General features: G+C 43.2%; 2 protein-coding genes and 1 long non-coding RNA gene across 7 annotated transcripts; 1 reads left to right on the top strand and 2 right to left on the bottom strand.

The window, feature by feature from the left end:
- Positions 1-2,976: 2,976 nt before the first annotated feature.
- On the bottom strand, positions 2,977-7,785 carry LOC115205569 (inositol-trisphosphate 3-kinase B-like). The gene is made up of 7 exons (XM_029771702.1): positions 7,513-7,785; positions 6,610-6,694; positions 6,297-6,510; positions 5,894-6,098; positions 3,815-3,913; positions 3,653-3,724; positions 2,977-3,545 (listed from the first exon to the last, which is right to left on the bottom strand). Exons 1-7 carry the CDS (start codon positions 7,630-7,632, stop codon positions 3,330-3,332), a joined length of 1,011 nt encoding a protein of 336 aa, XP_029627562.1. The 5' UTR covers positions 7,633-7,785; the 3' UTR covers positions 2,977-3,329.
- Positions 7,786-8,091: 306 nt separating this feature from the next.
- LOC115205570 (uncharacterized) lies at positions 8,092-9,527 on the bottom strand. The gene is made up of 2 exons (XR_003880640.1): positions 9,133-9,527; positions 8,092-8,897 (listed from the first exon to the last, which is right to left on the bottom strand). It is a non-coding gene; the product is annotated as an uncharacterized LOC115205570 (long non-coding RNA).
- A 2,581-nt stretch (positions 9,528-12,108) lies between these two features.
- On the top strand, positions 12,109-23,365 carry LOC115205568 (cathepsin F). Of its 5 annotated transcripts, none has more exons than XM_029771696.1 (13): positions 12,109-12,530; positions 14,919-15,029; positions 15,821-15,902; positions 16,026-16,159; positions 16,246-16,327; positions 16,447-16,560; positions 17,332-17,480; positions 17,765-17,861; positions 17,971-18,171; positions 18,355-18,419; positions 18,547-18,637; positions 18,739-18,797; positions 22,828-23,365. In XM_029771696.1, exons 1-13 carry the CDS (start codon positions 12,297-12,299, stop codon positions 22,900-22,902), a joined length of 1,494 nt encoding a protein of 497 aa, XP_029627556.1. In that variant the 5' UTR covers positions 12,109-12,296; the 3' UTR covers positions 22,903-23,365. The 5 variants fall into 5 exon arrangements, with proteins under 5 accessions (XP_029627556.1, XP_029627560.1, XP_029627558.1 ...); XM_029771700.1 differs by having other exon boundaries at positions 12,110-12,530; positions 16,026-16,087; XM_029771698.1 differs by having other exon boundaries at positions 12,110-12,530; positions 16,026-16,135; positions 16,249-16,327.
- The last annotated feature ends 3,672 nt before the right edge of the window (positions 23,366-27,037 follow it).

Raw genomic sequence — 27,037 nt, 5'->3', positions numbered from 1 at the left:
AATCCGAGGGCCCATGCTAAATCTTTTTAGCCTCCTGAGGAGGAAGAGGTGCTGCCGTGCCCTCTTTACAACTGTGCGGGTGTGTGTGGACCATGTTAAGTCCTTAGTGATGTGGACGCCAAGGAACTTGAACTCTCGACCCGCTCCACTACAACCCTGTCAATGTGAATGGGTCTCTCCCCTCCCTGTATATAGCTCCACATTGATCTGGTACTGTACTTCCTGTATATAGCTCCACATTGATCTGGTACTGTACTCCCTGTATATAGCTCCACATTGATCTGGTACTGTACTCCCTGTATATAGCTCCACATTGATCTGGTACTGGTACTCCCTGTATATAGCTCCACATTGATCTGGTACTGTACTTCCTGTATATAGCTCCACATTGATCTGGTACTGGTACTCCCTGTATATAGCTCCACATTGATCTGGTACTCCCTGTATATAGCTCCACATTGATCTGGTACTGGTACTCCCTGTATATAGCTCCACATTGATCTGGTACTCCCTGTATATAGCTCCACATTGATCTGGTACTCCCTGTATATAGCTCCACATTGATCTGGTACTGGTACTCCCTGTTTATAGCTCCACATCGATCTGGTACTGGTACTCCCTGTATATAGCTCCACATCGATCTGGTACTGGTACTCTCTGTATATAGCTCCACATTGATCTGGTACTGATATTCCCTGTATATAGCTGCACATTGATCTGGTACTGGTACTCCCTGTATATGGCTCCACATTGATCTGGTACTGGTACTCCCTGTATATAGCTCCACATTGATCTGGTACTGTACTCCCTCTATATAGCTCCACATTGATCTGGTACTGTACTCCCTGTATATAGCTGCACATTGATCTGGTACTGGTACTCCCTGTATATGGCTCCACATTGATCTGGTACTGATATTCCCTGTATATAGCTGCACATTTACCTGGTACTGGTACTCCCTGTATATGGCTCCACATTGATCTGGTACTGGTACTCCCTGTATATAGCTCCACATTGATCTGGTACTGTACTCCCTGTATATAGCTCCACATTGATCTGGTACTCCCTGTATATAGCTCCACATTGATCTGGTACTCCCTGTATATAGCTCCACATTGATCTGGTACTCCCTGTATATAGCTCCACATTGATCTGGTACTGATATTCCCTGTATATAGCTCCACATTGATCTGGTACTGATATTCCCTGTATATAGCTGCACATTGATCTGGTACTGGTACTCCCTGTATATGGCTCCACATTGATCTGGTACTGATATTCCCTGTATATAGCTGCACATTGATCTGGTACTGGTACTCCCTGTATATAGCTCCACATTGATCTGGTACTGTACTCCCTGTATATAGCTCCACATTGATCTGGTACTGGTACTCCCTGTATATAGCTCCACATTGATCTGGTACTGTACTCCCTGTATATAGCTCCACATTGATCTGGTACTGTACTCCCTGTATATAGCTCCACATTGATCTGGTACTGTACTCCCTGTATATAGCTCCACATTGATCTGGTACTGTACTCCCTGTATATAGCTCCACATTGATCTGGTACTGGTACTCCCTGTATATAGCTCCACATTGATCTGGTACTGTACTCCCTGTATATAGCTCCACATTGATCTGGTACTGTACTCCCTGTATATAGCTGCACATTGATCTGGTACTGGTACTCCCTGTATATAGCTCCACATTGATCTGGTACTGTACTCCCTGTATATAGCTCCACATTGATCTGGTACTGTACTCCTTGTATATAGCTCCACATTGATCTGGTACTGTACTCCCTGTATATAGCTCCACATTGATCTGGTACTCCCTGTATATAGCTCCACATTGATCTGGTACTGTACTCCCTGTATATAGCTCCACATTGATCTGGTACTGTACTCCCTGTATATAGCTCCACATTGATCTGGTACTGGTACTCCCTGTATATAGCTCCACATTGATCTGGTACTGTACTCCCTGTATATAGCTCCACATTGATCTGGTACTGTACTCCCTGTATATAGCTCCACATTGATCTGGTACTCCCTGTATATAGCTCCACATTGATCTGGTACTGTACTCCCTGTATATAGCTCCACATTGATCTGGTACTGTACTCCCTGTATATAGCTCCACATTGATCTGGTACTGGTACTCCCTGTATATAGCTCCACATTGATCTGGTACTGTACTCCCTGTATATAGCTCCACATTGATCTGGTACTGTACTCCCTGTATATAGCTCCACATTGATCTGGTACTCCCTGTATATAGCTCCACATTGATCTGGTACTGTACTCCCTGTATATAGCTCCACATTGATCTGGTACTGTACTCCCTGTATATAGCTCCATTCTTGTGTATTTTGTTCCTCGTGTTACTATTTTATATTTATTTTTAAACACTGCATTGTTGGGAATGGCTCGTAAGCAAGCATTTAAGGAAAACGTCTACACCAGTTGTATTTGCTGCTTGGGACAAGTAACATTTGATTTGATTGGATTTTTGAGTTAGCGCCCAACTGACTCCCATTCACTCCTTGAAGGAGAGCTCTCCTTGTCCCCGAATTGCCCAGAATGCACCGCACAGCCCATTGACGACGCAGGGCAACGTACACAATGGGCGTTAATACGATTCCATGGGAGTTTCCCATCTCCTCAAAAGTACAGTATCTCTGATAGGGCTCAGGGACATCCATTGAGCAGCAAAGACAATTCCTTTCAACCTTGACCTCATGAACTTTGCCCACGTGTGCCACAGATGTAATGCTGAAAAAATGTGTAATGAAAGAAATGAAAGATCCTGTTTTTGTTGGCTGCATCTGATGTTGGGTGTTAACCTCCCTCACCTGTCCTGCAGTGATGGTTCAGGAGATAACCACCACCACAAAGCCTGGAGTATCTACTGTGGCTATTCAAATTGAATTTCCTTAATGGCACAAGCAAATGAGACAAACCAGACCATGGTCTATGGTGCAAATTTGAGTTAGAATATATTGATAACTGTCAATATGATGTCTATAGATGAGGCATTTGTACAGTAGGTTGTTTTTGTGAGAAATAGAAACATATTGTCTTATTTCTAAACGGTTAAGAGAATTCTATCCATTAATAGTGTCTATTGCAATCATCCACAAACATCATCCATGTAAATTAGAGAACACATTCCTGTGAGTATTGTCCTGATGTGGCCTCTCTTCTTCAATCAGAAGTACTTTCATTCTGTGCTGTCTCGCCCTGACCACCCTGACTTTTAGTCTGTTTGTTCCTGTTCCTGCAGGGTGTGTGTGACACTGTCTGTCTCCTCTCCATGCTTCTCCTCCTATCTGCATGCTGCCTGGCTGATGGCCTGACCCACGAGGGAGGTGAGGGCGGCCAGCCCGATCAGGTACCCATCCTCCCGATTCCCCTCGGCCCATGGGACGTCGTGCCTCAGCTGCACAGTGCTGGGCGACGGGGTGGTCTTCCCAAAGTCTATCATCCAGATGCTGGCCTTACTGGTCCAGTCATGGACGAAGAGGAGCGAGCTGCCAATCACCTGCCAGGTGAACCCAAAGCATTACTGTATGACTAGTTCTGAGGCTAAATATGTTATTATGAAATAGAGCGAGGGTTGACATGTTTAAGTAGCACATATCAACTGACCTCATGGGCTTTGAAAAATGTGGATTCCTTCAGGGCTTCATCCAGAGCCTGAAGTCTGGAATGGTAGGCCTTCTAAGGGTGAGAAACAGGAAGGGAGAGTGCAGGGTGAAAAGGAGATATATTCAGCTACATTATTAGAGCTGTTGATGGTGAATGACTGACCAGGATGTGTAGATGACTCTTGGTGAAGGAGAGGAAGGCCTCGGTGACCTGGGCTGGGGTGAGCATCTTAAAGTCCCGCTGTATGCTGCCATTCTCCATCTAACATGGACACACAGGGACAGACGCAGACTAAGGCCTAGATTCAATCAGATCAAGTGTTAACTGGCGATAGCCGACATACATAAACCCAGCATACATAAACCCAGCATACATAAACCCAGCATACAGAAGCCCAGTATACATACAGTGAGGGAAAAAAGTATTTGATCCCCTGCTGATTTTGTACGTTTGCCCACTGACAAAGAAATGATCAGTCTATAATTTTAATGGTAGGTTTATTTGAACAGTGAGAGACAGAATAACAACAAAAAAATCCAGAAAAACGCATGTAAAAAATGTGATAAAATGATTTCTGAAATGGATTAAATAATTTTTTCCCATCATCAATCTACATACAATACTCCCTACTGACAAAACAAAAACAAGTTTTTAGATTTTTTTGCAAATGTCACGTTTACATAAGTATTCAGACCCTTTAGTCAGTACTTTGTTGAAACACCTTTGGCAGCGATTACAGCCTTGAGACTTCTTGGGTATGATGCTGCAAGCTTGGCACACCTGTATTTGGGGAGTTTCTCCCATTCTTCTCTGCAGATCCTCTCAAGCTCTTTTAGGTTGGATGGGGAGCGTCACTGCACAGCTATTTTCAGGTCTCTCCAGAGATGTCCGATCAGGTTCAAGTCTGTGCTCTGGCTGGGCCACTCAAGGACATTCAGAGACTTGTCCCGAAGCCACTCCAGCGTTGTCTTGGCTGTGTGCTTAGGGTCATTGTCCTGTTGGAAGGTGAACCTTCGCCCCAGTCTGAGGTCCTGAGCGCTCTGGAGCAGGTTTTCATCAAGGATCTCTCTGTACTTTGCGCGGTTCAACTTTCTCTCGATCCTGATTAGTATCCCAGTCCCTGCCGATGAAAAACATCCCCACAGCATAATGCTGCCAGCACCATGCTTCACCGTAGGGATGGTGCCAGGTTTCCTTTAGACGTGACGCTTGGCATTCAGGCCAAAGGGTTCAATCAGACCAGACAATCTTGTTTCTCATGGTCTGAGAGTCTTTAGGTGCCTTTTGGCAAACTCCAAGTGGGCTGCCTTTTACTGAGGAGTGGCTTCCGTCTGGCCACTCTACCATAAAGGCCTGATTGGTGGAGTGCTGCAGAGATGGTTGTCCTTCTGGAAGGTTCTCCCATCTCCCCAGATGAACTCTGTCAGAGTGACCATCACTTTCTTGGTCACCTCCCTGACCAAGGCCCTTCTCCACCGATTGCTCAGTTTGGCCGTGCGGCCAGCTCTAGGATGAGTCTTGGAGGTTCCAAACTTCTTCCATTTAAGAATGATGGAGGCAATTGTGTTTTGGGGGACCTTCAATGCTGAAGAAATGTTTAGGTACCCTTCCCCAGATTTGTGCCTCGACACAATCCTTTCTCTGAGCTCTACGGACAATTTCTTTGACCTCATAGCTTGGTTTATGCTCAGACATGCACTGTCAACTGTGGGACCTTATATAGACAGGTGTGTGCCTTTCCAAATCATGTCCAATCAATAGAATTTACCAAAGGTGGACTCCATTCAAGTTGTAGAAACATCTCAAGGATGATCAATTGAAACAGGATGCACCTAAGCACAATTTCGATTCTCATAGCAAAGGGTCTGAATACTTATGTAGTTGTGATATTTCATTTCTTTTCATTTTTAATACATTTGCAAACATTTCTAAAAACCTGTTTTTGCTTTGTCATTATGGGGAGTTGTGTTTAGATTGATGAGGGAAAAAAACTATTCAATCAATTTTAGAATAAGGTTGTAACGCAACAAAGTGGATACTTTCCGAAGGAACTGTATATAACCCCAGTATAAATAATCCAGAGAAGTTAGTAGCCTGAGAGACACAGGGGTCAAGAACAGTCAGGACTTTAAAACATCAATGATGAAGTCAATAAATAAAGACTGGCACAAAATAAGATTTTTTATCATTTAGCCAATCAGAGGACAGAAGAGGTTTGGGTGTTGAAGCCGTGTCTCTCACCATGATGCCCTCAATCCTGAAGCCTAGTGTGGAGGTGGAGCTGGTGTTATCCCTCCACTGCAGGTAGCGCCACTTCGTCACACCTCGCTGCTCGTGTTCCTCCACAGTGAGAGCCGTCGGATCTACTTTTACCATCTTCTGGTACATATCATTCCGTAGGGTGGGCTTGGTGTGTGATTTGGTTAATTCCTCCTCCTGATATGTCCTGAGAGAAACCATTATGTCAACAGTAGTTTGTATTACACACACACACACACACACCAACGTTATGTCCCCGTTATGTCCCCAACCAATGTCCCCATTGGTGATCATTTTCCTTGTTTTACTATCCTTGTGGAGACTTTTGTGGATTTTAGGTCCCAACAAGGATAGAAGAACCCTCCCCCCCACACACACATACTACCTCACGCCCATCTTGCAGTCCATGATGACAGGGTTCTTCAGGCCACTCAGTAAGTCCTCCAGGCGGATGTAACTGTTGCCCCCCCTGTTGACCGAGCCATGGTACTGCGGTACAAACGGACGCAGGGGGTCAGCCATGAGGGCCTGCAGACACACAGCCTCCACCTCACTGAAACGCTTCAGCACCTCGCCCCCCTCACTCAGCTGGAAGTTACCTAGCAACACAGAGGCAGGGGAGAGATGTGATAGAGTGAGTTATACACTACATATAAAGTGCGATAGCGATGTGTTTGTGTTGTTGAATGGACACATGCCTTGATGTCCTGCTAGCTGGACCCATGAACTCTGCCGACGCACTGACCACTGCATCATGGTCAGGAAGGTCCTCCAGGAGCGACACTGGAGTAAAGAGAATTTCCATTGTCTTATTCACATAAAATAGCCTGCTTTTTATGATCTCTCTCTTTAGCTTCATAATGGACATAGCTTGAGTCAAATTCTGTAGGTCCACACTAAGGGGAGTGGGACAACACTGGTGGAACACCCACCACCCCCCTCTCCGGTCTCCCCTATCTCCATCAGTAGGACCCATGCAAATCCTATTCAAATGTGCCGGGCTCAAGGCTCGCTTTCAAACTCATGCAAATCGCAGACTGCAGTTAGACAGAGGGGTTGAGAATGGGATGGAAATTACACACATTCTTTCATGGAGAATAAAGGCATCAATGGAAATAATCGATACAGTTACATATATTTTTCACGATGTATTGTATCGATTTGATAATATTGCAATATTATTTTGGCGCTAGTTGGCTGTATCTGCACCAAAATGACAGTATTTATCCTTCATAGCTTGTTCTCCATATTGTTTTTCAATGGGGAGCCAATTTGTTGTCAGCACTTTTATTTCCATGACTAATCAAAACTGGTTTTCTTATGCTCTCTCGTGTCTCTCTGCAGAAGACAATATGTCAGGACCATGGAATCGGAATACAATCACAGAATTGAATTGCAATACATATCATATCGGCACCTAAATATGGGGATAATATTGTATTGTGAGGATCCTGGCAATGCCCAGCCCTAATATTTACAGTGTAGGCCTACAGTGGATGAAACCAGTGAGATATTGTCTATTTAAAATATGATCTCCAAAAGTATGGTGTATCTAATAGGCCTACACTCTTTCTCTTTTCATGTTCAGTTCTCAATCTCACCCTCCTCATGGTGCTCCTCTTGCTGGCAGTGTCCTCTCCTTCACTGAAGACCTCATCGCTCTCCGCTGAGGAGCAGTTGAATGAGGAAGCGGAGGAAGAGACGGAGGAATGCATGAGCATCCTGGAGAGGATGGGATGGGGTGAAGGAGACCAGTGGGTTTCACTACAGCTCCCCTCAGAGCTAAGGCTGCTGGCACCTTCCTTCTCTCCATCCTTCTCTCTATCCCTGACACTTTCCCCTTCCCTCTTTCTATCCCCTGATCTTTCTCCTTCCATCTCTCTATCCCCTGTGTCCTCTCTGTCTATCTCTCTGTCTATCTCTCTATCCCCTGTGTCCTCTCTGTCTGTCTCTCTATCCCCTGTGTCCTCTCTGTCTATCTCTCTATCCCCTGTGTCCTCTCTGTCTATCTCTCTATTCCCTGTGTCCTCTCTGTCTATCTCTCTATCCCCTGTGTCCTCTCTGTCTATCTCTCTATCCCCTGTGTCCTCTCTGTCTATCTCTCTATCCCCTGTGTCCTCTCTGTCTGTCATTCTGTCCCCTGTGTCCTCTCTGTTTATCTCTCTATCCCCTGTGTCCTCTCTGTCTGTCATTCTGTCCCCTATCCTCTCAAGCTCGGTCTCTTTATCACTTGTCTGCTCTGTACTCTTCCTCTCCTCGCTCCTCTCATTCAGCACACCTCCATCTTGCATCCCCTCTTCCTCTTCCATCTTTCTCATCCTCCCTGACCTGCTCCATCTCTCTCTTTTCTCCATCTTTTCCCATCCCTCTGTCTTTGCTGTTGGCATGCTCTCTCCCGACCTCTCCCTCTTACTCAGTCTCCATCTCTCCTTTGCGCTCCTTCTGTTCATCCTTGAATCCTTTACTCTCTCACTCTCTGACCCCTCCTCCTCTACATGTTCTTCTCCCCTCTCCCGCACTCCACTGTCACATCTTTGAATATCAAACAAAAGGCCTTGAGTCACATGCAGTTCAGAGCCTGGTTCTGTGTCTCCCATTTTCCTCGATCTTTCTTCTGGTCCTCCACTGTGGTCTTGTAGTTCCAGACTGTTAGATGGTGAGTCCGGGCTAGAGAGAAGTTTGGTTTGGAGTTTCACCCCACTAAACACACTGGGTGTCATGTCAGCAGTGGGCAGATGTTGCTCAACATCATTCAAGATTCCAACAAATCCATCCTTATTGTCATTATCATGTTCTCCGTTCCCCAACTCTCCTTCTACCGCCTCCTTTTCTTTCTCTACATCCTTCATTTCCTCCAGAGCTGGGGGTGTTGTGTTGTCCATCATTCCCAGGTGAAAGGGTGATATTCCAGGGGATGTAGTTATCCTGATAAATCCACTCCAATGTTAGTAGGCCTAGTCCTCTTTGTGAGTGTTTGATAAGTCTCCTGAGTATAGATGATATGTTCCATATGTGAAAAAATCTTTATAAAATCATATACAACACAAAACACACAGGCAAATGAAGGAATTTGAATGGTTAAGAAAATAATAGATACATGAATAAGCTATAGCTACAACAATTTTTTTTTTTTAAACACGTACAGGACTGACAATGCAATGACAATGTCTGTTTAGGTGTTGCTGAAATAGATATATTAAAAGTTGCTAGCAGTAGCCTACCTTGTGCATCCAACAGCATCCCCTTGATAAATCTGTGGAACCCTTTATGGACCCTAGGGGTTGATTTAGTCTGTAGAAATGACACCTGTACAGTCGGAGGACTGTAGTAGAATAGGATAGACTCGAGCTCTGTCTCCCTGCGTTATCCCTGACGTGGCAGTATTTTGCATGCTGTGACGCAACAAAACACTGTGGTGAGTGAGTGAGTGTGACTGGCAGCATGGCAGTGAACTGCAGGTTGACAGGAGTCACTCTTGTTTGTGTGTTCCTTAGGAAATGAATCTGGATCATCTGAATGGGGTACTCTGTCTAGTATCTAAATACATAGGGGTTTTACTAACAGGCCTATGCTACTATAGGACATTTTAAAACATCTTAGGTGGCTTAATTAATTACATCAAATCAAAAGGTATACAGTGGGGGAAAAAAGTATTTGATCCCCTGCTGATTTTGTACGTTTGCCCACTTACAAATAAATGATCAGTCTATAATTTTAATGGTAGGTTTATTTGAACAGTGAGAGACAGAATAACAACAACAAAAATCCAGAAAAAAATGCATGTCAAAACTGTTATAAATTGATTTGCATTTTAATGAGGGAAATAAGTATTTGACCCCTCTGCAAAACATGACTTAGTACTTGGTGGCAAAACCCTTGTTGGCAATCACAGAGGTCAGACGTTTCTTGTAGTTGGCCACCAGGTTTGCACACATCTGTCCCACTCCTCTTTGCAGATCTTCTCCAAGTCATTAAGGTTTCGAGGCTGACGTTTGGCAACTCGAACTTTCAGCTCCCTCCACAGATTTTCTATGGGATTAAGGTCTGGAGACTGGCTAGGCCACTCCAGGACCTTAATGTGCTTCTTCTTGAGCTACTCCTTTGTTGCCTTGGCCGTGTGTTTTGGGTCATTGTCATGCTGGAATACCCATCCACGACCCATTTTCAATGCCCTGGCTGAGGGAAGGAGGTTCTCACCCAAGATTTGACGGTACATGGCCCCGTCCATCGTCCCTTTGATGCGGTGAAGTTGTCCTGTCCCCTTAGCAGAAAAACACCCCCAAAGCATTATGTTTCCACCTCCATGTTTGACGGTGGAGATGGTGTTCTTGGGGTCATAGGCATCATTCCTCCTCCAAACACGGCGAGTTGAGTTGATGTCAAAGAGCTCCATTTTGGTCTCATCTGACCACAACACTTTCCCCAGTTGTCCTCTGAGTCATTCAGATGTTCATTGGCAAACTTCAGACGGGCATGTATATATATTCTTGAGCAGGGGGACCTTGCGGGCGCTGCAGGATTTCAGTCCTTCAAGGCGTAGTGTGTTACCAATTGTTTTCTTGGTGACTATGGTCCCAGCTGCCTTGAGATCATTGACAAGATCCTCCCGTGTAGTTCTGGGCTGATTCCTCACTGTTCTCATGATCATTGCAACTCCACGAGGTGAGATCTTGCATGGAGCCCCAGGCCGAGGGAGATTGACAGTTCTTTTGTGTTTCTTCCATTTGCGAATAATCACACCAAATGTTGTCACCTTCTCACCAAGCTGCTTGGCGATGGTCTTGTAGCCCATTCCAGCCTTATGTAGGTCTACAATCTTGTCCCTGACATCCTTGGAGAGCTCTTTGGTCTTAGCCATGGTGGAGAGTTTGTAATCTGATTGATTGCTTCTGTGGACAGGTGTCTTTTATACAGGTAACAAACTGAGATTAGGAGCACTCCCTTTAAGAGTGTGCTCCTAATCTCAGCTCGTTACCTGTATAAAAGACACCTGGGAGCCAGAAATCTTTCTGATTGAGAGGGGGTCAAATACTTATTTCCCTCATTCAAATGCAAATCAATTTCTAACATTTTTGACATGCGTTTTTCCGGATTTTTTTGTTATTCTGTCTCTCACTGTTCAAATAAATTTACCATTAAAATTATAGACTGATCATTTCTTTGTCAGTGGGCAAATGTACAAAATCAGCAGGGGATCAAATACTTTTTTCCCTCACTGTATATATAAAACTTCTTTACTTAAATGGGTGTGAAATAAAAAAAAATCTAAATTAATATTTTATCTTCAAAATCTAAGGCCTGTATTTGCAAAATAACCCAGAATTAAACAATAAGTAAACAAGAATACAGGCAGTTAACTGGCAAAACAGAACACTAAACTGATATCAGTATCACCCATACCAGCACAAGTTATTTCTCCTTTATCTGCATAGAGAATAGTTCATCACAGACTTCAGATGTGTTGAGTAATATTTTGGATGTTGAAATATTTCAAAATTTGGCACCAAATCTGAGCCAGTCTCTTCACAGTAGGATATTACACAATTTCTTGTCTCTGGAATGGATATTAATTCAAATATTATATTTATTAAAATGTTATTATTATTTATTTAACCCTTAGTTTACCAGGTAAGTTGACTGAGAACACATTCTCATTTACAGCAATGACCTGGGGAATAGTTACAGGGAAGAGGGGGGATGAATGAGCCAGTTGTAAACTGGGGATGATTTGGTGACCATGATGGTATGAGGGCCAGACTGTGAATTTAGCCAGGACACCAGGGTTAACACCCTTACTCTTACAATAAGTACCATGGGATCTTTAGTGACCTCAGAGTCAGAACACCCATTTAACGTCCCATCCGAAAGACTGCACTCTACACTGCTCTGGGGCATTGGGAATGTTTTTAGACCAGAGGAAAGGGTGCCTCCTACTGGCTCTCCAACACTACTTCCAGCAGTATCTGGTCTCCCATCTAGGGACTGACCAGAACCAACCCTATTTAGCTTCAGAAGCAAGGCAGCAGTAGGATGCAGAGTGGTCGGCATATTTTCAGTCCCTGTAGCTCCGCCCACCATTGTTCCGTGGGTTTGAGAGCATCAAAACGATTGCAGGCTACTGCCGACTGACTGATCTACAAATCACCCGTCAATAACTACTCATTATTGCAGCTCGGTCAGTCAGTCAGAATTTACCCATGATACATTTCGGGTTTGATCCTCTCGAACACGTCCATTGTAACCATTGTGTAACCATTTCTATTTGGGGCGGTCTTCTGATTTGTTGTGGCATTGATATGTAACTAGGAAAACAAAAATCCCATTTTATAATCTCACCGTCCACCCTCCGTTTGAGTTTTTCTGCGCTACAAACAGACGGGTCAACATGGACGTCGGATTTCGCCACCCTGTTCTTCTTTGCCTAACCCTGGCGGTTTTGGGCTCGGTTCTGGCCGATTTGGATGGCCCTTTGATGGGGGCACCCGGATCTCCCGTCCGTTTGTCGGAAAACGACCCCGGTTTAAAGAAGGCACTGAGGTTTGCAGAAGAGCGCTATAACGAGGGGTCCAATGCGATGCACGTTCGCAGAGTTAGCAAGATCCTCTCTGCCAGTAAACAGGTAGACTAGTCTTGTGAAAATGAATATTTGTTTATTGTAATCGCATAACTTGTGCTATGTAAATAATGACATGTTATTAGCCTAAAATGAAGTTTGTCCATTGTGATTGTAGGCCATAATATGTGGCGAATAGGCCATCACAGATTTCAGTTCGTTAGATAATGCCTACGTCAGAGCGCACCAACCTATTCTCGTGCGTCTGAACTGCATGACAACTGTGTAACTCAGCCTAAATTGTATAGGCTTTTAACTCTACTGCAGCCCAACCAAGCACTCTAATATTTAACAATGCGTTCAGTGAAGTTTTCCACATGATCGACTAAGCCTATTCATACTGCCTAATGACCAGTGGCGACCCGTCATTCAGGGCAGGTGGGGCACAGCACCACATTTTTTGTGGCTTTGTTGGCATGCATTCCACTTATAGGCTACATGTGCACCACTAAGTCAGAACAGTAGACACAATTAAGAGGGAAAAATAGACCAAATGATTAGGGTGAGGCACATGGGCTACTAACAGCTTACTACACAACATACACTTAGTATTACTTTCTTAGCTACAGTATATATATCTCCCTGGCATATTACATCATTTATGCAGCAGCATACAATACATTTTTGGACTCACCTAGTTGTGGTGTGTTGGTCCTTTTGTGGGAAAATTTATTCTGGCATTCTCTGGGGGGGTTGAATCATGATGACGTCAGTGATATTCAGGTCATAGCTCTAGAAAGAGGCCCGAGTTCCCGAATTACAATTCCGAGTTGGATGAAAGTTCAAAACATATTTTCCCAGTCGTACTCGTTTTTTCCAAGTTCCCAGTTGTCTTGAACTCACTAAAGTTAGATTTTGCAGTTCCGAGTTAAGTTGTTTTGAGCATGGCATGGTTCATTGACAGCATGGCCAATGTTGAATGTTTATCATTTTAAACAAAGAAAAGACACCCTTAATCTTAGACTTGGGACCACAAAGCCACTCCACTGAACAGCAGTCTAATGATTGCTTTGCAATGCTTGCAGTTAGCCAGTGATTCCTTCCAAACCACTCATTGTTGATTACCAACTTGTTGTGTAATGTTTATGGCCGATGAGCACCGATACGTTTTATCTATAATTTCTCTTCATTATTTATCTTCATATGACAAGGATTAAAAAGGATTTGCCAGTAGATTGTCGACTTGATTGATGATGACTGCTAGCTAAGATTTTGAAAGTATGATGTTGACATGATCAGTCCAATCAAAGCTACTGTAGCTATAATGTGATTTGATTTCATTTTATCTGTGGCCAATGACCTTGAGCCTTCTTGGATGGGCACTTCTAATGTATGGCAGCGCCCAAGGGGCTTCAATTTCCGACCTCTACCCTTAGACCTGGCGGTGACGTAGTGTCCCCATGAGTGACAGAACACTGAGCCAATCACGGCGCAACGTTCCGTATTTTCTGCTGGCTTGCGCCACCGCCACAGAAAGCACGGAGCTAGGCTGAAACACCTGCATTTTGGATCTCCCTTACTCTGGAAAACAAAAAAGAGTCCATGTTTGTATGCGGCTTTATTAACTCAATGATATATATATATTTTTTTACATTGTTTGCAAAATGATATGTGACATGTATTAATGCCAAAATAACATGCAAAACAGGCAAGCCCCCCCCCCCCCCAAAAAAAAAAAGCTTTTTTATTTTATTTATTTATTTAATAAATGTGGGGCTCAACTAATCAAACTATATTTTACAGTAGTTTGGTGGTAGTCAAGGTAGTGCTTTCGAGTAGTTAACTACTTTTTTGCCATGTAGCTAACTACTTGAACTACACACTACTCTTTTTGCAAAAATAAAATATGGGTGAAGTAGGCAAGAATTTTCTTGCTTTTTCAGCATCAGACCTGCCTAATTATCACTTGAAACAGTTTGTGTTTAATAGGCTATGTTACACATTCTGTTAACATATGATCCCAAAGTGATCTGTTCTTGCAATTTGTAGTCTAACATTTCAGATTTACATATGATAATTTATCACGAAGTAGTTTAGATGTAATGAACTACTTTTCCAGGGTAACTTTAGTTCAGTTAACTATGTTTCTTAAGGGTACATTTTTAGTTTAGCTTAACGTCTTTCAGTGTGAAGTAAGTTTACCACGCTACCAATATCTTTTCAGAGTAACTTCCCCAACACTGGTCTCAACAAACCTATTGTCTCAGCCAGACAAGCTAATTAAGAGACCTGTAATTTCCAGCATAAACAGCCTGTTTAGCTAGGCCTATAAATGCCAGAATTACTGGATTAGGTCTTGAAAGTGACGTCAGAGCTAAATTGTATGTTAGATGGCAAAACAACAACCTCTTTTTCCAAAGAGGCCACCTTCACTGTGTATTTCCTGTCTTGTAGCTGGTGAAGGGTATCCGATACAGCATCATGGTGGAACTAAGTAACACCCAGTGTAAAAAGGCTGCCAGACTGAGGACCTGTGACTTCTACCCAGAGGAACACAACCTGAAGGTGAGGCCAGTGTGTGTGTGTCTGTTTGTCTGTTTTAGGATGATAACGGTGTGGGTTGTTGGAGAGAAAGAGGGTTCCAGGGAAAGTACAGCTAAACTAATATCAGAGACCTCATCAAATAAAATCCCGATGTTTTGCAATAGTGAACATTGGCAATATCTAAACCACTCATTAAAAATAAACTGGCAACACTGAAGAGTGCCCAGTATCAAGGGGTGTGTGTGTGTGTGTGTGTGTGTCAGGGTCTACTGTAGGTTATTATTATAAAGGTCTGTTCAGCTCTCCCTTCCACTAGTCATGTGACCAAGACAAGATAAATAACTTCTCATGACTTGGATTTGACACAGTGTTACTGCAGCTATCTGCACAAGCAGACAGCTACCGTTCCCTCTTTGTTCCGCCTGCTGTATTTGTTTTCATGACTTAGCAGAAACTTAATCAGAAATGTCTCCAAGGTCAAGGGAACGAAGTGTTCGTGGTGTTCACCCCTGTGCTTCACTTCTGTATAGGTTCAGAAACGGACTGTTTTTGACAGAGGAAATTAGTTATTATTGTTAACTTTACACTACATATCCTTTGTATGTGGCCTATGTGCTGTACCATTCCCATGTTATTAAACTTGTAATTTATTTTGACGTGAATAATTTTAAACGGGCATTTCCCTAAAGCGCACATAACAATACATTTACGTTTTAATATACTGTCTAAAGAAGTCATGAACACAGTAGCCCAATAAAATAAACACAGGTTATCTCACTAACCATGTTCTCTCCGCTGATGTGTTCTGTCAGACAGAGGTATGTGTGTTTGAGGTCTGGGACATTCCCTGGGAGAGCAAGTCCACCCTTCTCAAACAGAAGTGCCAGCCAGCAGGTTAGTGTCATAGGTTCAACTGTGGGAACTAAAGTTCCCTTTGTGCATTTATTTGTTTCAGGATTGTTTGTATAAATACTCATAGCTACATCCTAATTGTTTTTCATGATAATTGGTTTCCAGTTGATCCCAAACCAGTTGAGACCAACAAAGTTGAATTTCTGCCCCTCTCCACCAAACCAGTTAAGACCAAAAAAGTTGAATTTCTGCCCCTCTCCACCAAACCAGTTGAGGTAATAGAAAACATAGCGTTTGTGGTATGTGTGTTTTTGAGTTTCTCTTTTATTCTGTATGCGTATATATTTAATTTACTTGTGAATAATTAACTTGTCTTTGGTGACAGGAGTCAGTGGATTCTGTGGAGCTTCTGGGTCAGTTCAAAGAGTTCATGGTCAGATACAATAGGACTTACAGCAGCCAAGAGGGTGAGCGATATATGTCAATCCATCATTTTACACAATACCATCCATCCAACTCCACAGATGAGACGGTAAAACATCTAAACATAACATTTTTGTCTGACCTCTGACCTTTGCTGCTACAGAGGCTGACCGGCGGCTGCGTGTCTTCCATGAGAACTTGAAGACTGCCGAGAAGCTCCAGTCTCTGGACCAGGGCACAGCCGAGTACGGGGTCACCAAGTTCAGTGACCTCACAGGTGTGTGTGTGCGCACGCATGTTGAGAATGCAGATTAACAAGCCTGAAGTAATTCCAGAACAACCACTGAGCGTGCTGGAGAGCTCACCGTCTGCCCTCTCTGGAGCAACAGCACATCCTGTGTGTGATTCTGTGACAGTTTAAAACATGTTCCCTTGCAAAGAGGGCTAATCTGTTGAGTAATTTCACTTCTACAGAGTTGATTTAGAGCCCTGCATAGGAATGGATTTTAATCCCGAGCCCTACCCATGCCTGTGACGTTCAGGCCCCACCCTACCAATGGCCCGATTACTTCTGCCAAATTTAATCCCCGGCTCAAAACCCCAAATCAGAAATGACCTCCTCCGTTAGTAAATCCATTAGCTGCTCCTCTCTGTCTGTCGCTCACTCCCTGTGTGCAGCTTGCTCTGCATGCACTCTGAGTGTCTCCTGACTTGTATCTGACCAGATTGAAGCATCTCTGACACCATGTTATGATCTTAGTCAGATATGACTGTACTGCAGAAGAGCATGAGCAAATGGCTCAGCTTCAAAATGTTACTGATCAATTTAAGGATACCCGAGTCCTGACCGTACCCTAGTTATTGATGAAAAACAGACCCTACCCGGCCCTAACCCGATGTATAATGTCTGGGCCCGTCGGGCTCGGGTCAGGTAGCAGAGCTCTAAGCTAGTTCCACAAAGCTACAGTACAACTCCTCAGCTGTACACTGTGAATAATCCTTATCTCTTCTTCCTCTCCTCCCTCTGCCCTCTTTTCTCTCCCTCCAGAGGAGGAGTTTAGGACTCTGTACCTGAACCCCCTGCTGAGCCAGCAGAACCTCCAGCAGTCCATGAAGCCTGCAGCCATGCCCCGCGGCCCCGCCCCACCCAGCTGGGACTGGAGAGAGCATGGAGCTGTCAGCCCCGTCAAGAACCAGGTAGGACCGGGTTTAGAGATGGTCTTACAGACTGGAGATGACTACAGGTACGACTGTAAATGTTTATGTATGATTTGTATTTCTGATCGGGCAAATAACTTAAGGCTTTTATAGCATTCATAATGTATTCATGACTCTGCTTTGATGCTTCACTAAACATTTATAGGTACGCAAAAGTCATACTTTCATTCATACTGTAGATATGACACAATTCATGGAAAATGTGGAGGTAGGTAAGGCCTGTGTGTGTATGACTGATTGTGTGGTTTGTGTTTGTATTGCAGGGAATGTGTGGTTCTTGCTGGGCATTCTCAGTGACAGGCAACATTGAGGGCCAGTGGTTTGCGAAAACTGGCAAACTAGTGTCTCTCTCTGAGCAAGGTAAGCACAAGCATTTGTAGGTATCATACACTTACCTGTACAACAGTACTGTTTACCCTTTCTCCATAGGAGCCTTGAGTTAATTGGTTCAATGTCCTGTCACTCACAGAGCTGGTGGACTGTGATACTGTGGACCAGGCCTGTGGGGGCGGGCTTCCATCAAACGCATATGAAGCTATCGAGAAGCTGGGTGGTCTGGAGACAGAGACTGACTACAGCTACACCGGCAAGAAGCAGAGCTGTGACTTCACCACCGACAAAGTCATCGCCTACATCAACAGCTCTGTGGAGCTGTCCAAGGATGAGAACGGTGAGTGGGAGGAGAACAACACTTTGAAAAAAGTAGCGTGAGAGAGAGCCGAGCGGGTAGGGTCCACAGAGAAAGACACAGATGATAGGTTGAAGGTTTGGATGAAGATTGAACAATGCGGTACAGATGGAGGAGGGTTGGCTTCATGTGTTAATCTTGGTTTCCTTCCCTTTTTATGTTTAGAAATCGCTGCTTGGCTGGCTGAGAACGGACCAGTATCTGTGGCCCTGAACGCATTCGCAATGCAGGTAACAGGCATCACTGCTGTATGCTCCTTATTGATACTTAAATTAGCATCGCTAAAACACAACTGAACAATGAAGTGACTTCTATCTATCTAATCCCACCTGCTTTTCTCTCCTTGTTTCTCCTCAGTTCTACAGGAAGGGTGTGTCCCACCCTCTGAAGATCTTCTGCAACCCCTGGATGATTGACCATGCAGTGCTGCTCGTGGGCTACGGAGAACGTGAGACTGACACTACTTATTTACCTTACATTAGCCTAGCGTAATAACAACACTGAGTCAGAATGTGTGAGTCATGTGTGTCTTGTTGTTTCTGTGTACAGGTCAAGGCAAACCTTTCTGGGCCATCAAGAACAGCTGGGGAGAGGACTATGGAGAACAGGTAAGAGGAAGCTGTCACACTGAACCTCTATGACAAGGAGTTATGTGGGGATTTGCAAACAGAGTGTATTTGTTTACAATGCATGCATAAAACCTACTCTTAGAAACAAGTTGCTATCAAGAACCATCGGCTGTCCCCATAGGAGAACCCATTGGTTCCAGGTAAAACCCCTTTTGGTTCCAGGTAGAATCCTTTTGGGTCCAATTAGAACCATTTTGGGTTCCATTTCAAATCAAATGTTATTTGTCACATGCGCCGAAAACAACAGGCTTAGACCTTACAGTGAAATGCTTACTTACAAGCTCTTAACCAACATTGCAGTTAAGATAAATAAGTGTTAATTAAAAAATCTAAGTAACAAATAATTAAAAGTAGCAGTAAAATAACAATACAGGGGGTACTGGTACAGAGTCAATGTGCGGGGGCACCGGTTAGTCGAGGTAATTGAGGTAATGTGTACATGTAGGTAGAGAAAGTGACAATGTATAGATATTAAACAGAGAGTAGCAGCAGCGTAAAAGGGGGGGGCAGTGCAAATAGTCTGGGTAGCCATTTGAATAGCTGTTCAGGAGTCTTATGGCTTGGGGGTAGAAGCTATTAAGAAGTCTTTTGGACCTAGACTTTGGGCTCTGGTCTTGACTAGGGTGGCTGGAGTCTTTGACAATTTGTAGGGCCTTCCTCTGACACCGCCTGGTATAGAGGTCCTGGATGGAAGCTTGGCCCCAGTGATGTACTGGACCATATGCACTACCCTCTGTAGTGCCTTGCGGGCGGAGGCTGAGCAGTTTCCATACCAGGCAGTGATGCAACCAGTCAGGATGCTCTCGATGGTGCAGCTGTAGAACTTTTTGAGGATCTCAGGACCCATGCCAAATCTTTTCAGTCTCCTGAGGGGGAATAGGCTTTGTCGTGCCCGCTTCACGACTGTCTTGGTGTGTTTGGACCATGTTAGTTTGTTGATGTGGACACCAAGGAACTTGAAGCTCTCAACCTGCTCCACTACAGCCCTGTCGATGAGAATGGGGGTGTGCTCGATCCTCCTCTTCCTGTAGTCCACAATCATCTCCTTTGTCTTGATCACATTGAGGTAGAGGTTGTTGCCCTGGCACCATACGGCCAGTTCTCTGACCTCCCTATAGGCTTTCTCATCATTGTCGGTGATCAGGCCGACCACTGTTGTCTTTGGCAAACTTAACCTCTAGGGGACCCCTTCCCGTTCTCATCCCGTTAACGGGATTGATTTTGACAACAGCCAGTGGAAAATCAGAGCGCCAAATTCAAAACAGCTAAAATCTCATAATTCCATTTTCTCAAACAATCAACTATTTTACACCATTTTAAAGATAAACTTCTTGTTAATCCAACCACATTGTCCGATTTGAAAAAGGCTTTACGGCGAAAGCATAAAATTAGATTATGTTAGGACAGTTCCAACACAAGAAAAACCACACAGCCGTTTTCCTAGCAAGGACAGGCGTCACAAATACCAGAAATTCAGCTAAAATGATGCACTAACCTTTTAACTCGATCTTCATCAGATGACACTCCTAGGACATTTATGTTACACAATACATGTATGTTTTGCTCGATAAAGGTCATATTTATATCCAAAAACAGTATTTTACATTGGCGCGTAATGTTGAGAAATGTTTTCCCTCCAAACCTCCCGGTGAATGAGCACACATATTACAGAAATACTCATCATAAACTTTGATCAATATAGAAGTGTTATGCACAGAATTATAGATACACTTCTCCTAAATGTAACCGCTTTGTCAGATTTCAAAAAAGGTTCACGGCGAAAGCCCAATTTGCAATAATCTGAGTACAGCCCAGAAGACACCAATAACAAGCAAACAGAAACCCGCCATCTTGGAGTCAATAAAACAAAGAAATTACATAATAAATATTCACTTACCTTTGATTATCTTCATCAGAAGGCACTCCCAGGAACCCCAGCTCCACAATAAATGTTCGATAAACTTCATATTTATGTCCAAATAATCCATTTTGTTCGCGCGTTAGGTTCACTATCCAAATCCACAACGCGCATGCTTACTTAGTCCAGACGAAAAGTCAAAAAAGTTATACTACAGTTTGTAGAAACATGTCAAACGATGTATAGAATCAATCTTTAGGTTGTTTTTATCATATATCTTGAATAAAATTCCAACCGGACCTATCCGTTCTCTTTAGGAGTGAATATGAACTCAGCTCGCTCCCAAGTCCTTGCGCGTGACTGAGCCCATGCCTTATAATGGGACACCTACTTCCTTGTGCTGTTATTCCCATCAAATTCACCATAGAATCTTCAAACACTGTTCTAAAGACTGTTGACATCTAGTGGAAGCTTTAGGAAGTGCAAGATGAACCCTAAGTCACTGTATACAGTCAAGGCAATCACTTGAAAAAACTACAACCTGAGATTTTTCACTTCCTGCTTGACTTTTTCTCAGGTTTTTGCCTGCCATATGAGTTCTGTTATACTCAGACACCATTCAAACAATTTTAGAAACTTCAGAGTGTTTTCTATCCAAATCTACTAATAATATGCATATTCTAGTTTCTGGGCCAGAGTAGTAACCTGTTCAAATTGGGTACGTTCTTCACCCGGCCGTGAAAATACTGCCCCTTAGCCCAGACAGGTTAATGAAGCCAGTGACTGATGTGGTGTACTCCTGAATGCCATCGGAAGAATCCTGGAACCTATTCCAGTCTGTGCAAGCAAACAGTCCTGTAGTTTAGCATCTGCTTCATCTGACCACTTTTTATTTTATTTTTATTGACCGAGTCATTGGTGTTTCCTGTTTTAATTTTTGCTTGTAAGCAGGAATCGGGAGGACGGAATTATTGTCAGATTTGCCAAATGGAGGGCGAGGGAGAGAGAGAGTGTGTGTGTGTGTGTGTGTGTGTGTGTGTGTGTGTGTGTGTGGAGTAAAGGTGGTCTAGAGTTTTTTTTGTTGTTTTTTTTTCCCTGTGGTTGCACATTTTAACATGCTGGTAGAAATGTGGTAGAACAGATTTAAGTTTCCATGCATTAAAGTCACTGGCCACTAGGTGCGCCGCCTCTGGATGAGCGTTTTCCTGTTTTCTTATGGCCGTATACAGCTCGTTGAGTGCGGTCTTAGTGCCAGCATCGGTTTGTTGTGGTAAATAGACAGCTACGAAGAATGAAAACTGTCATGGTAAATGGTGCAGTCTACAGCTTATCATGAGATACTCTACCTCAGGCGAGCAGAACCTTGACACTTCCTTAGATTTCATGCACCAGCTGTTGTTTACAAATATACATAGACCCTACCCCTTGTCTTACCAGAGGATGCTGTTCTATCCTGCCAAAAAAGCATTAAACCCGCTAGAAGTATGTTATTCATGTCTTCGTCCAACCACAACTCGGTGAAACATAAGATATTACATTTTTTAATGTCCCGTTGGTAGGATATACGTGCTCGTAGCTCGTCTATTTTGTTATCCAATGATTTTACATTGGCTAATAGGACTGATGGTAGAGGCAGATTACCCACTCACCGTCGGATCCTTACAAGGCACCCAGACCTACTTCCCCGATATCTCCGTCTCCTTTTCATGCCAATGACGGGGATTAGGGCCTTGTCTGGAGTAAATCCTTTGCGTCCGACTCGTTAAAGAGAAAATCTTCTTCCAGTACAAGGTGAGTAATCGCTGTCCTGATATCTAGAAGCTCTTTTCGGTCATAGGAGACGGTGGCAGAAACATTATGTACAAAATAAGTTACAAATATAGCGAAAAAACAGACAATGGCACAATTGGTTAGGGGACCGTAAAACGGCAGCCATCTCTTCCGGCGCCATTACCTGCTCCTTTCCACAGAGGGTTCTACATGGAACCCAAAATCATTTTACTTGGATCTAAAATTGCTTCTATGGGGACAGCCGCAGAACCTTTTTGGAACCCTTTTTTTTAAGAGTAAAGTCAAGCCTGAACTTGTGCAAATAGAAGTTTTGACGTGTATTTTTGTGTTTACGTCTTGTTGCCTGTTCCTTCCTTCCAGGGTTACTACTACCTGTACAGGGGATCCAGGCTCTGTGGGATCAACAAGATGTGCTCGTCTGCCATTGTGAACTGAACTAGGCGATAACACACGCATTTATTTATACATACATACATACATACATACATACATACATACATACATACATACATACATACATACATACATACATACATACATACATACACACACACACACGACCGGAATAATATTTGATGCCAATATTTTCCTGGCACAAAAAACAAACCCAACACCCTCCCCCAAACATGTACACACACCTACAAACTGACCAAACTGCAATTCTACTCACCCTGCCCACATTATTGTGTAGTCAGAACACTGCACAGTGCACTGGAAGACCTGTTGACACCTTACTGAATTAGGGGAGGCAGTATTCATTCATACCTCACCTCATTCTTCTTTACCAAAACAAACCAGTTCCGATTAAGTTATAGTTTCAAGGTAGTACTGATCTTTTGTTGTGATTTTACTATAGGTTTTTACATTTTATCTAGACTGAACAAAAATATAAACAAAACATGCAACAATTAACGATTTTACTGAGCTACAGTTCATCTAAGGAAATTATTCTATTGAAATAAATAAATTAGGCCCTAATCTATGGATTTCACATGACTGGGCATGGGCACACCCACTTGGGAATAGGTGGGCTTATGACCAAGTGGGAGGGCATAGGCACACCCACTTGGGAGCCAGGCCAAACCACGGGGTAGCAGTCAGCATGCCAATTGCACACTCGCTCAACACTTTAGACATCTGCAGCATTGTGTTGTGTGACAAAACATATTTTATTGTCCCCAGCACAAGGTCACCTGTGTAACGATCATTCTGTTTAATCAGCTTCTTCATATGCCATTATCATGGCAAAAGAGAAATGCTCACTAACAGGGATGTAAACAAATTTGTGCACTCAATTAGAGAAATAAGCTATTTGTGCGTATGAAACATTTCTGGGATCTTGTATTTCAGCTCATGAAAGATGGGACCAACGCTACATATTTTTGTTCAGTATAGTAGTATTTTATTTAATTTAATTGTTGTTTTAGGCAGAGGTAAATTCCGACATCTATCTCTTTACAATAACAGAGTCTAAATGATAGAGTTCAGTAATGCTTTTTGGTGTCCGTTATGTTCCCCTGAATGTGACCACTCTCTCTGCTGATGCTCTAGAATTAATGCTTGTGCATTTTTTCTAGTTTCCCCTCTGTTGTAACTTGTTCAGTGCAATACCATGTAATGTCAATCTCTCCCTAGTTTTACAATTTACAACTTCACTGTACAAGTATTTAGAATGAGTGAGTTTGCATGGTTTCTGAGATTTTAAAAGGATCACACATTGGCTGATGTGTAGCCTATTAACTGTGTTACATATTGCTGTGCTGTGTAACTAGACAAACTAAGGTTGAATAAAACATATTTTAGCCTTTATCTTTTGTGAGCTGTCATTTCTGACGTCAATATCCTCTATGTTGTCTGGCTCATTGGAGAAACAAATACTATCTATTCACAGCAACATTCGGTTCTTGAATGCTCCCCAGACAAGGAAAATAATACAACTACGTTTTTTTGTTTCTTAGCCGCTTTAAACACGTTCGAGAAAAAAATATATTCTTCATAGTTCACATGCCATTCGACAATCAAGAATCTTTGACCTACAGTAAAGATACACATTTTTGCAGTTCAGATTTACAAGGTATGTGGGTGCTAACTTAATTTAGCTAAAGTTACCAAGGAATATCTAGAAATACATTGTTATATAACATCATATGGTCTAATCTTCTATAATTTCATAACATAAGAGCTAGAATAATTCTGACCATTAGCTAGCTGTTTGTGTATGATACTGGCTTTTTTTGTTTACTTAGCCAACCAGCCAGCTAGTGTGGACAGCTTGCCACTTGGCCCAAAACAAACCTTGTTCATTTTATGGCATCACGTTGCTCAGGCTGATCTTTTAATTTTTTTTATTACTAGTTAGCCTGTTATTGGATATGTATGCCGCCTACAATGTTCTTATTATATTTTTGCTATCTGTTAACTCGGAGTACCACAGCATGAGTCATAATACCCAGTGGCGATTTTATCATGTAAATCTTGGTGGGGCAAACTCAAATGTTTTTAGATGCAAGCTGGCAAAGCCACAACGCAACACTTAACCCTACGTTAATTGCACTATAACATGCTGACCAAACCGGACGCGAGCACGTTGATTTTGTTCACTCACACTAGAAGCAATCAGGACACGCAGGTTGAAATATCAAAACAAACTCTGAACCAATTATATTATTTTGGGCAGATCTAAAATTATTAAACATTTATGGCAATTTAGCTAGCTAGCTTGCTGTTGCTAGCTAATTTGTCCTGGGATATAAACATTGGGTTGTTATTTTACTTGAAATGCACAAGGTCCTCTACACCGACAATTAATCCACAGATAAAATTGTAAACCAAATTAGTTTCCCCTCATCTCTCCTCCTTCCTACAGGCGTCTTTTTCTTCTTTGGACTTTATATGGCGGTAGGCAACAAACTTTACGGTGCATTACTACATCAGACTGGAGTGTGGTCGAGACACTTGAGCGGTGTGGTCTTTATGTGATGGTGACTACAAACTGTTACATGCTGACCAGACCACACTCGCGCCATTGCGCACAAGTTGATTCTGTCCACCCACACCAGACGCGATCAGGACACGCACGTTAAAATATCAAAACAAACTGATGTCATGATTTTACCTATTTCCCCCCCCCCCCCACACACACACTGGATTATCAGACACAATCACTGTCACCATGCAATCCTTAGGCTATACATTTCTGTGGATATGTATTATGGTTAAAAGCAGGGCTTAAATTGAGGGGGTATGTGAGGATATAGGCCTAACCCTTGTTATAGCGACAAGCAGAAAGCATATGCTACCACTTGTTTGCTTATCCATAGGAAAAACAAAGGTCCAGATTATATGAAGCCATCTAGGCTATAACATTGATTAACTCCATGATTATTTCTGCAGTCTACTAGCCTAATGAAGGTCTTGCTCAGCCTCAACATCACAGGAAAATGTGGTTGGTTTATTAAATGCTCTGCAATTTAGAGCTATGCCTAGCTCAAAATACCAAAATGTTAGAATCGCTATGGGTCTATGCATAGACCAAACAGCTTAACAGATAAAAAAACATTTATTATTCAGGAGAATCCCATTGGATCAGGCTGTTCATTTCAGTGCAGTTGCGTTCTTGCGCATAACCTTAGACTAAATGGAACCGAAAACACCCCAGCCTGTTTTGATCACAGATCATGATGAAGCCTGACCATTTCAGCTGGTTGTCATTGATTTAGCCCACAATAGCCTACAGATTTGATCCACATGAAGACCTAAACTCAACAAAAAAAGAAACGTCCTCTCACTGTCAACTGCGTTTATTTTCAGCAAACTTAACGTGTAAATATGTGTATGAACATAAGATTCAACAACCTGAGACATAAACTGAACAAGTTCCACAGACGTGACTAATAGAAATGGAATAATGTGTCCCTGAACAAAGGGGGGAGCGGAGGGGTCAAAAGTAACAGTCAGTATCTGGTGTGGCCACCAGCTACATTAAGTACTGCAGTGCAACTCCTCCTCATGGACTGCAAGGATTTGCCAGTTCTTGCTGTGAGATGTTAACCCACTCTTCCACCAAGGCACCTGCAAGTTCCCGGACATTTCTGGGGGGAATGGCCCTAGCCCTCACCCTCCGATCCAACAGGTCCCAGACGTGCTCAATGGGATTGAGATCCGGGCTCTTCGCTGGCCATGGCAGAACACTGACATTCCTGTCTTGCAGGAAATCATGCACAGAACGAGCAGTATGGCTGGTGGCATTGTCATGCTGGAGGGTCATGTCAGGATGAGTCTGCAGGAAGGGTACCACATGAGGGTGGAGGATGTCTTCCCTGTAACGCACAGCGTTGAGATTGCCTGCAATGACAACAAGCTCAGTCCAATGACGCTGTGACACACCGTGACAAAACTGCGACTCGTCAGTGAAGAGCACTTTTTGCCAGTCCTGTCTGGTGTAGCGACGGTGGGTTTGAGCCCATAGGCGACGTTGTTGCCGGTGATGTCTGGTGAGGGCCTGCCTTACAACAGGCCTACAAGCCCTCAGTCCAGCCTCTCTCAGCCTATTGCAGACAGTCTGAGCACT

This window comes from Salmo trutta, chromosome 13 (assembly GCF_901001165.1).
Source record: "Salmo trutta chromosome 13, fSalTru1.1, whole genome shotgun sequence".
Lineage (NCBI taxonomy): Eukaryota > Metazoa > Chordata > Actinopteri > Salmoniformes > Salmonidae > Salmo > Salmo trutta.
The sequence above is the reverse complement of the archived record's forward strand: the minus strand, read 5'-3'. Positions and strand labels throughout refer to the sequence as shown.